Source organism: Pectinophora gossypiella, chromosome 2, assembly GCF_024362695.1.
Source record: "Pectinophora gossypiella chromosome 2, ilPecGoss1.1, whole genome shotgun sequence".
In the NCBI taxonomy this organism is placed as follows: domain Eukaryota; kingdom Metazoa; phylum Arthropoda; class Insecta; order Lepidoptera; family Gelechiidae; genus Pectinophora; species Pectinophora gossypiella.
Window position 1 is genome coordinate 15,034,889 of NC_065405.1, and position 14,416 is coordinate 15,049,304.

Genomic DNA, 14,416 nt, shown 5'->3' on the forward strand with positions numbered 1-14,416 from the left:
TTAGTTAAATGATAAACTACCATATCCGACATATTTCATATTGTATTGTTACAACTGTCAAGTTGCCAATTATATTGTTATTCAAACAAATATATTCAGTGCTGGTATGGGATTATGGCATTTATGCATTAACAAATATGCCGGACAAGATTTGTTGAAACTTATTCCGATTATTGGTGAGTACATAATAACCCAAATATAATTTGCATGCTGTATATACTTTTAATCGTTTCTATGTCTATGCTTTATTATATATATTGCTTAAATATTTCATGTACTAATTTTAAAACAATAAGGCCCCGTGCAGCCTGCATGAGAGCGTGAATAATCCGTTGGCCTAATCATCCAAAAGTATTATAATAAGTTATACCTGTCGTTTTCTTATCCGTCGAAAAGAAAAGGGATGGGTAATCGACAAGCATAAAATTTATGGAACACACGTCAATTTTAGGCGGAAATTAAAAAAAACCCGAAAAACTTTATATTGGCTAATAACCCGACAGAATTATGTTGACAGCACACGTCAAACGGGTTGCATATGAGCGAGATGTCTATTGTATTCGCCAGGGTTATTCTTTCATTTTAAAATTAACAGTTGTCAATCAAAAAAAATAAAAGTCCATCCCTCTCCTTTTCGGCGAATAAGAAAATACGGGTATAACTTAAAATAACATTAGAAGGTGTCTGCTGAAGTCGGGGCGATTATATCCCTTCGTAGTAAATAACCGGTGTCGCGTGGTAAATTCAAAGATATGGCGATGTATATTACCGGCATGCGCCTTTCTTAGATAAGCAGAGACTCCATAAATGACACATGATAAGATAGCACGCGATAGGCTACACGCGGGCGAAGTTTGCGTTTCTTTAAGAATTAAGCGTTTAATGTATCAGATTTATCGCAGTTGCAGTTTGCATATCCTGTGGCCAAGGAAGCGCAGCCGTAATATAGGATAATTGTCCTTCTTAAAGTTGTATACAGACATTGGGTTGTGCACAAGAAACGCAACTAAAATCTCACGAATCGCAAAATCTGTATACCTCTTAATGAAAGTTCCAAAAGAGCTTAAACCTGCCTTATTTCTGTCTCTCAATTTTTATACTATTTACTTAATAATATACCTTATTCTTTGCATGATAAAATATATTTTATTACTTTCAGTTGATGTTCGGTAGTTATTTCTTATTCTATCTGTATATATGTTATAGTATGCACGGTTAGATGGGAAACCGAGAGACGCCACTAGATTCAACTTTAAATAACTTAATAATAAAGTCTATAATCTTAAACTTAGGATTCACAATAATTATAATAGGTCGCATCGCATTATTGTTTGTTTAGTTACCGTCACAGATTCAAAAGTAATATAATTTACTTTTCGTGTGGACGTCGGTTATCAAATATAGCCCATAGCGCTCAGGATTAAGGTAGCTTTCTACCAGTGAAATAATTTTCGAAGTCTGTTCAGTCTTTCCAGAGATCACTCCCTACAAACAAACTCACAAACTTATAATCTTTATAAAGTAGTATACATTTCTTCTGCGTCGTCGGTCGTGAGGTCGATGACCGACTTTACCTACCCCTTACCTACACCTTACTTTCTACATATTAGATATTTCACTTATTATAAATCCTATATAAAAGTAATTTCAAACGATACATTTTAAAATGGAACAACACAATTAGTAATCTAACGTTAAATGATAGACACGCACATTTTTATCAGCGTTAAGCTCATAACATCCAGACAAGACGTTTTAAAAGAGCATTTCCGACTTTCAAGCATTTTTTCTATCTTTTAACAGCAGTCGCTCAGTTTCCCACTAATCCGTTTATCAGTAGTCCAACAGAGTTTCCTTAATTATATATTTGTACAGTGCAAGAGGTGATCCTGAGACAAGCCCCCGGAGACAACAAGGAACCGGACGGCGGATGCGCGTGCTAATCCACCTCCTGAACCTACCGCTTTGTCGTCCTAGGCAGCATATTAGGCGTCCTAGACCGAATGTTGGGTGTCCTAGATAGATGGTTGGTCGTAGATAACATTGACCGAGTTTGTCGTCCTAAAAAGTATATTCTTTATTGTCCTAGACGTTATAAACCTCCTTTGACGTCCTAGAAGTTATATACTTCGTTGTTCTATATATATTTTCTACATTTGTAGAATATGACCAACATATTGTTTTGGACTATAAATATACCTTCTAGGACGACTAAGTGGGTATATTGTCAAGAACCACAAAGAATATACGATGGAAAGGTCCACTGTATTGGACGAAACATAACTTGGAGAAGACTACAAACACAGGAAATGGGCAGAATGGACTGAAATATTCTAAATAGGACAACAAAGCGTGGTGCCGTAGTACCCTGATGATTGTGCTATGTGCTTTTGTGTGTGTCTACCGTGATATTAGATTTTAACATACGCCACTTCAAGTTGTTGCTTTGACTTTGTCTGTCTCGCTTACACACACGGGAGATGTAATATGCGAGCGAGACGGCTAGTGTCCCAGTAGTTCCGGATGCAAATGCTGTCAGCACTGTTTCAAATTAAGTTTTATAATAACGTTGTAAGTTTGAAAGTGGCTTGTTGAGTAAATGTTGACTTGAGGCATTTAGACACAAAAGCACGGTTATATATAGAGCCCTATAGAGTGATCTCGAAAATTTGAATGGAATTACTTTATTCTAAATTTAACTTTATGACCGCCGAAAGGGGTGTCGATTCGGGCTATCACCAGCTTAATTTTAATTTTATTTGAGAGCACTAAAATTATCTGCTTCACTTTCTTGCACGTATTGTAAGTGAAGGACGGCAGTAGTTTTAAGAGCTATAAAACTAAAATTAGGTTAAGTTTGTGTCCGCCCGAATAGGCACCATTGGCTACATTTCGTACTTTATATATCGAACAAAGCTGTCAATTCCTAACAACTTAATACTAAATTTATAATATATACATATATAACATAAAGTTCGGATTTTCGAGAACAGACTTATATTTCGCATATAATATCGTGTAAGATAGGAGGTAAATCTAAGCTGAATTAACGTTTTAAGTCGAGCAAGACTGACATTTTGTTGTGCCCGAATTCGATCGAGAAAAATACTGATTATTATGAAAAAATATCAACAATTTTATATCATTTTTATTTTCATTATATAAACAATATTAAAAATAACGTTTAATTCGGTGCTCAATTTCTTTTAAAACCAGCCAGTGTCGTGAATTTAACGGACATAGGAACGGGGAAAAAGGCCTCATCGAAGAAATTCATCTAAAAAAGCAATATGTGCGCAATGCAAACAACTGTCAAATAGCAATATTGCTATTTTAGATTTTTCCTTTGATGTGACCTTTTTAACCCCCCAGACGATGAACATCTGTCTCTTTTTCTTAGTCTGTTGGAAAGCATAACGAAAAGGACACCAAATCGATACCTTAGGGCAAGGTCTGGATTCTAATGTTAATAATTGCGCCAAGCGTAGTTAACGTAGACAAGTTAGAAGTTGTGAGCTGCTCTGTGTTGTATATAGCACGCGGTCGGGGTGGTTCCATACTTTGCAACTGTTAGACCACTTTAACATGGTATAACTTGTAAATTGAATAGCTTTTGGATAAATAAATAGAGTCACTGTGGTCCTGTGGTACGGCATTACGAGCATTAATATGTATACACTTTGGTACCATGTCACATTAACTTTTTTGATAAATTGAACTGTAAGTCTCACTAAATGTCAAATATGTTAGTGCGACAGAGTCCTAAAGTGGGTACATTGTATTGCTCATGACTGTACACTGGTTTGCTTCTCAAACGGGAAGCGCCGGTTCGAACCCCGATACCAGATTTGCACCAATGAGTTATTAAAGTAGTTTTCACTACCACAGTTGTTTCGGCTATTATATACAGTGATACACCTCACCACCTACTCGCCTTATAAGATGTGGAACACAATAAATGATATAGGTGAGAATTGGACAATGGACATCGTATTAACAGTGGCTGCAAGTTGTCTTTGATTACTTGTGGCTCTGCCCACCCCATTAGGGATTACAGGCGTGAGTTTATGTATGTATGTATGTATGTTGGACAATGGACCATTTATACATTGTTTTAAGTTTACGCGGTTATTATCATAATTAAAGCACATAATAACGGGTTCTTACCGCGTTTAAATGGGGATATGATGGGGGTATGGATCTACCTACTCCACTCCAATCTCATCAGTCATCCCGTGATCATGGCACTTGCAACAGTGTCGAAATATCGGGAGTCTCATATCCCCATTTTAAACGCGGTAAGAACCCGTTATTATGTGCTTTAATAATGGACCATTTGAGTAGAGGACATAATGCGCCCGGCGGAGTTAGCATTCACAAAACCCCAAAATGGACCGAAATATCCCGATCTCATACATACAAAATAAATAATTCATTTATTCGCTTTAAAAGACCCCTTTAAATAATTAAACAGATATTTCCAAAATGTGGAACTTTCCAGGCTACGTTCACCAAAAACAATTATAGATGGCGTTGAACGGCTATACCGTGATAATTACCCTACCTAAGTGCCCTAACACCTGCACTATTAAAGACCTGTACGAAGCCACTGACAATGCCGTAAGCGTGGCCAATTATTGGTCAGCAAAAAATTAGTTTCGATCGCCATCGACTCGCAAAGAAGAAGATTACCTATTTTCTCATTACTCGGGTACATAATTATCCCAAAATACAATCTATTGACAGAAGCATATATAAAAATAATTGTTGCTTGACATTTGGATCACATTATGTATAGAATTACGTTGCTACCTATATTGCTTCTCTTTATTTTGATCAGAATAATAAGTGGTGGATGGAATCATTTATACCACAAAACAAAGATAAAAGATGCATATGTCTGTTATCCAAAAAATTAGAAAGTTAAACGAAGGAAAATCTGTACAGCGCCATGTATATTGTTTTTCGAGGAACGGCGCCTGGAAAGTCCTTCATCAATGGTTAATATTCAGTTGCGTAGGCCGAACCGCCCCGATCTATGTACATTAGTATTATTTATTTACTTAGCGCTTAAGTGAAATCTTATGATTCTTATACATTATCTAAAACTTTTAATTAGTGAGATTTATCACTGCTAGCTTTTATTCAGATTTTTATGACATTTCAATATGTTAACATTATAAGGATCATTCCAGTAAGGTTTATAATTTTACGTTCAATAATAATTATAATTTGTATTGTGTATATTTATTTGGAAACTAACATCTTACTGTGTTCGGCCTTATAGATAATTTTGTAATATTAATAAAACAATGGGCTTGTAATAAATTATTTTTGTAACTTATTTTGACTTTTACGAATTTTGTACTCAAGTTTGCTAGGATGGAAATTGACTCGTTCGTGCAAAAATCAGATGGTAAAAAATAACGCTTTAATTATAACACTTTCAGAACCTTCTCTGAATGTAGAGAGGTTGTTTAACCTCTTCAGCCTTCAAACAGTCTCTTCAGCATTCATCAAACATGCTGCATAATATAAACCTTTGCTAAGTTACTCGGGATCCAAGTGGAGCACCCGCCCTTAGTGCGTACCTGTTCGATTCTTAGTGACCCATGTGTGGGTCACGGACGTATGGAGCTAGTCTGTCGTGACCCCTATATGGATCACTGGACTGTCAACGTGTTAAAATCCGTGCACTTCTTTCGTTGCGCGAATTATTATTTTAAATCTAGTTTATCTTTCGTCTTCGTTTTGTAATGAAGCGGTATTTCTTTACTTTGTTTGATCAAATACAATGACAACGTATTGAGTTAATTTTCACCTATGCAAGCGTATACATAAATAGTTTCGCTATCGACATATCTGAAGGCTGCTTTATACACCGATATAGCGCGGAATCACTCGTGCTGCAATTTATATTTCCATATTTGTATTACGTACTCATCAGTGTAGAGATTAGATAACAGTATATCGACTATCTGTCTTTTTTACTTTCAATTTTTATAATTGAACATTAAACAAATAGTATTAAACATAATGCTTTTTATGATTTAAAGTATAACAAGGCGCAATAGCTTTTTTTCATAATCATGACTATGGGTTGTCATCTTACAGAGATATTACAGAAATACATTAAGAGCCACGCTCTTGTCGGTGTAGCATTCTCTATTCTTGTCTATCAAAGGCCAATTCTTTGACTTCCTTATAAGACGTTGGCCTTCTTTTTAATTTTGTACACTAGAGTACGTAATACAATATGGTGTCTTGTGTGACGCAGTCGTTAACTTTATTGTGTAAATATCCGTACCTCACGCTGATAATATTTTAAATAAAATTTATAAAACACCAGCTAATAGTTTTCCTTAAAATCCTTCGAATTTGGAGTATAAAATTCTTTATTTACCGAATTTACGACAGAACGTGTGATTAGTTAGTTTTTTTTAATCCTTTTAATTTGGCTATACTTTTTACAACACTCTCTATTAAGTAGCCAATAAAAGGGCTTAGTTTTAAACAAGTCACAACATGTTCTTACTATACAACAATAGACTGGATGTTGATTCTGGCAGATAGTAGTGACGTCCTTCACTTACAACGGGTGCAAGACAGAGATAAAGCTAGTTTGAAAACAAACAAACTAAATTAAAATAAAGTTGGTGTCTGTAGGAATAAGCACCATTATGTACTGTGAGTTATGTAGAAAATCAGAGGTCGTATCTTGCAACTCACTATATTGACATAAATAAATCCTATCCTGTGATTGGTTGAAACTGACAACTCCTGGAAGTTCATTGATATTTAGCCAATCACAGCACAGGATTCTACACGTCAAGATTGAAAATGAGTTACAATTTAAAATGAGAACACCCCTCAAGGGGGTTAAAAGGTCACATTATAGTCCTAAAGATATTGCAATATTAATAGACTACAAAGCTACAGGAGTTTCGAAGTAGCAGCTATTTAAATAAATAGCTAGTATATTTTATTCTTCCCTTTTACGTATCCGTCCATAGCAGCGTAGTACCTATATTAGTTACTCTATTATATAAATGACCATAATCCACACGATAAGATATTAATGACTAGTGACTTTTGGAGTTTGTGTCAGAATTTAATAACACTATGATATGTATTTAGACGTTCTGTAATAATACCTGAATAAGTGTATGTACTTACCCCATTCCCAACAATAAGTCCTTGACCGTTACCCAGCTGTGGATCTGCAGACGCAGTCTCCGCTGGGGGGTGAACAGGAGGGCGGTGAGGGCGGCTGCGTGTGCTGAGCTCGGCGAGTGCTCGTCACCGCCCCACGCTTCTGGCACGAGTTCTGTCTACTTAGCAATATTCATCTAAGGGTACACGGTTTTTATTGAGGGTACTTGCGCATTTTTTGGTGTGTCCATATTTGGAGACAAAACGTGAACGTGCACCTAGACGCGTCACGGAAGCCGCATGCGCCGAAACTAAGGCATTTTATAAATCTTTAAATGAAATCGTATGCAACGTCGCGCACTTTTCCGCGCCGCACGACCCGCATTTTTCCGCAAAATTCGATGACTTGTGCGCGTGCCGCACCTGTGGCGCAACTAGGTGCGCGTTCACCATAAAGTGGATTGTTTTATCTCTAGATGACGCCTAACGCACTTTGGACGTACGAACTCGCCTTCTGCGTACACGTACGAACACGCAGAAGCAAACTCGACCTTCCAGGTACAGTCATTTGCCGACTTTTTGAACACGCAGGTTTTGCCGATGTTTTTGGTCACTTCGAGTGTTACTATCTATACAGCCACCTTGAACGTTCCTAATTATTGGACATTCTGGATGTTGCTAACTATATGTATACCTTGACTGTCACTAACTATTTGCTACTGACTATACTAGTCGGTCTTCGTAGATAAGTATTTATACAATCGCTGCAATTTCGTGTCCAAAGTGGGTTGCTTCTCAATGTAACTATACACATGTTCGAGAGAAGCATTTGGTACGCAAGGACGAATTTTTGGATAAATATTTGGGTCTAACAGTTGTAGTGGTATAGAGATGGGTTTTGTTAGGGTTGAACTACATATGACGATACCGCATTGCGATGCGGTCTTACCTATGCTTCTATCCTTTTCAGTCTCTCAGAACCATCATTTGCTAGAGCGAGATAAAGAGCGGGAACGGTCGCATTATCTCGTTCTATGAAATTACGGTTCCGGTTGGCGGACAAGGATAGAAGCATATAAAAGTGGTCAGATGTAGTTCAGCCGTTATTTGATAAGTAATGCTGACTCGAACATGTTTGTAGCTAAATGATGTCATTGTGCCGAGATATTTATTAATGTCTAAGATCGATTGAAAATCAGAAGTGGTTGTCGACTTATCAAAGGTGTTTAGTGACATCATGGCAAAATGTTTCAAATATGGACACACAGATACAGTTATAATCAGTGGAATAAGAGCATTAACTGCACAAAAATAGTTACTAAATAGTGCGTACCCCTAAAGCGGAGACAAGGACACTTGCAGGAATTGAGCTGGCGTTCGCTATGACTGTTTATTTCTACAGGTCTCCGCTCCGCTGCGGAGAGGACCGGTGACGTGCGAAAACGATAGTGAAGGAGCGCCTGTCTCATCGTAAGATAGAGAGAGAGGGATGCTCTGTTACGTTCTCACTCGCGGTAATTGGTCGATGCCTGCACGTCTTCGCTCCGCTTCAGTGGGAACACGGCGCACAATCGAGATTTATATTTTCCTCCTAAATCTACATAGGTATAAAAACAATTTATGCTGTTGGATAAGGGCAGGAGGATGAAGATGCTGTTCTTCCGTTTGTAAAGCAGTGTGTGTTGGATACGCCAAATATGCGCAGTCAATGCTCTTGTCTATGAGGACGAGACGTTTGAATCTATTTTTTGCTGTCACATGACTAGGGAGTCCTTTTAGTCTTGCGAAAGTAAAACCAAGGTTCCTGTGTCAGATATATTGGCAAAACTTGCGCTGTGCCCAGTCTTGGATTTGGTGGGATTCTGACGGAGCGTTATGAAAGCAAAATGGTAATAGCAGGTCATGGTTCCCTGGTACTTCTTGAATTCGTGATATTTATACTGCCAAAATCCTAATCACAAAGGTACAACAAGCTTTACGTTAATTACCTAATAATGGTTGGGCGCGATTGTATGTTTACAACTGAGGAAACCTGTACTTTAAGAACGTAAGGACTAAAAAGACCACGGTTTTCTGTACCATTAATAATGAGCACATATATGGGTAGTCAGCACTAAATTGGAACCAAAAAAGCATGCTTGAAAGCAAATCCCTTGCGTGTTGAAAAGAGATAGTGCACTGCCTGCTATATCCATCTCTTTTCCTCGTGGCTTCTTGCTGTTGTCAGTGTTGCACTGAATACCACCAACGATTCAAATTGCTATTTCAACGCTCTATAGAAGTGTAATACATTTTTGGACTTTGCTAAGTCTCCAAAGATTGACTGATCATTAAAGTACCCACGAAGGATATCAGAGACATAGGCATTATTTTTATTGAAATCTGCTAAAAGGATCAGTTAATCTATGGCGAGTGGACTTCCTCATAATTGTAAGGGAATTTTTGATAATGGTAAAGACTTATGAATGTTTAGAAGACGGTACTCGGAAGTATTCATGTAATTCGCATTGAGTGTCTTAACTGAGCAAATTAAATAAAATATAGTGAATTAATTGAATTGAACCTCATCATAGCGTCTTAGCTATTTCGTATGATACTTAATTTTATTTAATTTGGCATTTTGTTGTAGATCTCAGATAGTTTAGAATAGGTTTTTTGAAATATTGTTAGATCTGCAAATATGAAATAGGGGTTTATTCGAAAAAGTTTTTGAGATTGGAATGTTTTTACACTCACGGTATGTGTAATAGTACAGAATTCCGACTTATAATAACATTACACCGTAACAGCTATTGGAACCGTATTAGTATGTATATATTTCTAAAACCACGGAATAGAAGATACAGGTTGGAGCAAATAGTTCATATTTCCACTTTGCACTCCACTCATCCGCAAACTTAACGACGCATGGAGCTCCGCGTTAGTATATTAAAAGGTCGTCTTGTGCTTCTGAAATATAATAAAATTGACTATCGACTATCATGCAAGGAGATCCCTCCTTATCAGAGGAAAGCTAAGAACCTTAGTGTGATTGGCTATTTATCAAAAAATACTTTTGTAAGCAGTATCTTACCTACGGAAAGTAATTATAAAATCGCAGTTTCATAAAATATACATTGCCGGTAAAGTTGCTATGGAATTTGAGAAGCAGTAGAGCTATCATAGTTATCTGTTTGCAATAGTAGTAGTAAAAGAGAACGGGGTTGAACTGGCGACAGCGGTTCTCATATAAAATGCGCGTTAGGGGCTTTCCACCCTCTTTCTTCTATTCAGTGTCTAAAACATACTTGCTAATGTTTCGCTAATGTTTTTTTCCTAACAGATTTAACAAGTAGATTGTTAAACAGGTATTTCGTGGTATTAATGTAAAAAAAGTACACTTACCAAACAAAGTAATTGATTTCCCCGACGCCGAAGTAATCGATTTTCTATTGCGTAATTGTTACTATGAAGATGTGATTGTAACTACCCTCTAATCACTTATATTTGTCGGGCACCGACACATAACACTCGCGGTGGTCACGAATATATCTGACGATAAATCCTGTTTAACAATTACAATGAGAAACTTGCGCGAATATTTTTAAAAAATATAATTATTGCAGTGTAAGTACTTTAATGTGGTTTTGTTCTCTGTTAAAGCGTGTACGTATAGACTGACAAGGATGTTATGGCGCGCGAAAAAAAGCCATTTTTGACAGCTGTTATTTTTTAATACCCTTGGGGAAAGGCAAAGACAAAGTCGTGCAGCCAAAACAGTCGTTATTTATTTATTCATATTCTACGACATTACAGTGCAAGCGCGCCAATACGCGTGAAACTTTCATATTTGACACAATTATAAAGAACGAAACTTCAACACATTTTTCACATCATTTATCATCCCGCAGAACTCTCAAACAAATCATACTTTAAATGGGGAATACCTAAATGGAGATAATAGACACCAGCGCCCTCTGTTAATGTCGTCCACGTACCACAAGATCCTTGTCAGTCTATATTTTTGAATGAGGGATTATCCAGGCCACTTTGAATATGGTTGCCTTCATTGCTTCTAAATTCATGTATAACAGCATCTTTTATCTTTGCTTTTGACTATAAATGATGACTCTTGTTCTTACACCCAGTTATTATTCTGATCAAAATAAAGAGAACCAATATAGATAACAACATAATCCTATGCAAATCTGATCCAAATCTTCCAAGATTCAAAATTTGAATAATTATGTACCCGAGCAATGAGAAAATAAGTAATCATCACATTGGAGTTATACAACGCCATCTATATTATTTTTTGGAAATGTGGCCTGCTAACTCCCTCATTGCGATCGACGGTGACACACTTTATATTTAGGTAATTTTAAAGAACTTTTACTGCCATCATCTCATCAAAAACTGCACTCATTAACCTCTCAACACAAAACACGATGTTTTATTCAAGGAAATATTCTTCGACAATCTGCGTACGACTTTACAAGTACTATATGTCCTCGCAAGTGTTTTAAGTATTTCACAATGTATATAGTTTAACCGTGTATTTATTATGTAATTTAATTATTTATATAATTTTCAGTATGTAATATAGTTTTGCCATGCAAAATTCAATAGTCTCTGTTAAATTGTCAATACTTTTGTAATATTCGTTGTATAGTTTGTGGGTTTTAAGTGACATAATTTTATCTCGGAATGTATATCATTAGAAAATAACTGCCAATACGGTGCGATGGGAAAATAGACATGATTTTATACATGAACTTTAATAATTTTCTTCGAGAAAGCAGCTAAGAATTTTGCACAATTTACAAGATTATTAGAATTTGTAGCTTGTTTTTTTGTATACCGTGCTATGTTGAAATGTATTCAAAATGTTTATCTATGAAAGAAAATATAGTAAACAATAATTTTAGCTTTCATTGAATTTATTTTAATGTGCTTCAAATAAACGACGTATGCTCACATGGACTTATACAAGACGACTTAGCGTATAATGCTTGTATTTTTATATTTTGACAACAGCAGCAATAAATAATAATTTATATGTTTGTATTATAATTATAAGCAGTTCCATAAAATAAATTTTATTTTAAAATCTACATTTGTATATTTTTTATTTGTAATAGTTTTAATAAGTAACCATGGGATGGGATGGTTACATAATTGGGTAGTTTCCTAGGTCAAAGATAAATTATGAAATCCTGATTACTAAATAAAGACAGATAAAAAGGTGACAAAAACGTTATCTTTTTTATGGAATTTTAATAAAAAAAAATGTAATAATAAGTGCGACATTTAGTCACATTTTTCTATGACGGCACAGGTTGCTTTGTCATACAAATTTCATAGTAATTTCGTGTTTTGACGCTTAGTAAAAATAACTGATTTGACTAGCTGGAAACTACCCTAAGGAGCTCTTCGACATAAAACTTTTACAAGGTTCGAAGGTACAGTGTATAGAACGGTGATGTGACTGACAGCTAGTTAGGGTTGCTAGGCTAAATAAAAGCTGTAATAAATAGTTACTGGACAGTTTTTTTTAAATTACATTACAGCAAAAACAGTATTTTTTGAACTAGAAATGTAATTGCTAAAATGTTTTAAAAGTATGATTAAAATATGATTGTCATCTAATTAACACGTTCCCTGTGCATGACCCACATGTGGGGCATTTTGAGGTATAAATGATACGTGGGTGCCTCACATATGGGTCACACCCCCTTGTAAAGTTATAGGGTTGTAAAATCTTGCACGTGTGAGTTTAAGTATTGAAAATAGCTTACACGTATGAGCTATGAAATTGTGAAACAGAGTATATTATTACCGGAGGACATTTTGGGCAATGTTGCCAGATAATCAACGTCAAAAAAAACATTTAAATGGACTGTATTTTTTATTTATTATTGTTTTTTTATTATTTATTTCAAGGATGCATCACTGAATGAATAAAATGAAACGAAAACAAACTATAGAACTAGCCTTTTGAAAAAAAAAATACATATAAAACCAATAAACTAAAAATTATGGGATGCATTGTAGCAACTAAGACAAAACGCTTTTTTGCAAGTTTCACATTGAGTGTCAGTTTTCTTCGCCTTTTTACGAGCATCAGAAGGTGTCAAGCCTTGTTCATTCAAGATTTTGTAGCAGCCAGTACAACGTTTTCGAAATATTTTGTTATCGTATCGCCGTGGAATTTTCGTCAATCTATGTTGGGAACGAATTGAACTGCTTGAATTGCTAGATCTAATTGATCGTCCAGCTCCAGAATCATCTTCTTGAATGCCCAAGAGATGCTTGATAATTTTCTCATGACCATTCAAAAGTGAAAATTTAGTACCAGGATTCAGTTCCTTGTAGATCAAAATTGAGTTTACAACAGCAACTGACATCAGATCCGCTGCGATTTTCTTATACCAAAAGCAAGTTTTTCGGACGGGTGTCGCCTAGAATCGTGTAGGTGTATTGAAAATTGAATCTACCCTCATAAAAAAAACTTCATACGTGCTTGCACCACAAGTATGGCACATCATATGGAACTCATACGTGCATGTAACCATATGTGAGGCACGAAACGAAAAGCTCGTGCGTGTATGCACCACATGTGGGGCACTCGGAAAATCGGAAAATACTGAAAAGGGGCTTCCCCGATAATGATTTTCTTGCCATATTCCGTCCATATCTACAACATCCTACGTTATTATAAAAAAAAAAAATTGCACGTACGGGCTCATTGTCTGATTTTGGCTTGCACAGGGAACGTGTTAATATCACTTATGTACAATGACAATTCAAGTAAAGTTACCTTTAATTATGGCAATAAAAATATGGAAAGACCATTGCATGGCAACCCCAGCTACGTAATAGAAAATTTACAGGAAATTTAAAACTGGCACATGCACTGTGTACGAGGTGTTAGACAATATGCTTCACAATAAAAATGTGTGTTGCCGCTCATATATTGTTTCATTTTTTTCAATCACCTCATATCATCATCATTAGATAAACCACACTTTCCCATACTTCCTTTCCTATGCTTCTATCCTTTTCTCTTACTCATAATCGTCATTTGCTAGAGCGAGAGAGAACGACACGTTTAAGAACGCTATCGTCTCGTCAATTCTGCCGCGTGCGGTCGATCTCTCGCTCTAGCAAATGGCGATTATAAGTAACATAAAAGGATAGAAGCATAGGAAAGTGTTATGAGGTGCTTCAACTCTTTATCATAGTCTGATTGGGAGTGCTGTACTGCCATGGTCGTCATGTACGG

General features: G+C 36.1%; 1 protein-coding gene across 2 annotated transcripts in view; it reads left to right on the forward strand.

Annotated features, from left to right (window-relative positions):
• Positions 1 to 7,646, forward strand: part of LOC126378890 (ras-related protein Rab6) — a 37,372-nt gene extending 29,726 nt beyond the window's left edge. The window contains exon 6 of one of the 2 annotated variants that reach the window (XM_050027388.1): positions 7,213 to 7,646. In XM_050027388.1, coding sequence (XP_049883345.1) covers positions 7,213 to 7,283 — 71 coding nt within the window. In that variant the 3' untranslated portion in view covers positions 7,284 to 7,646. Of the gene's footprint in view, positions 1 to 1,875; positions 6,349 to 7,212 lie in introns of those variants that run through there. The other variant, XM_050027396.1, reaches the window with a different exon arrangement.
• Positions 7,647 to 14,416: the final 6,770 nt, after the last annotated feature.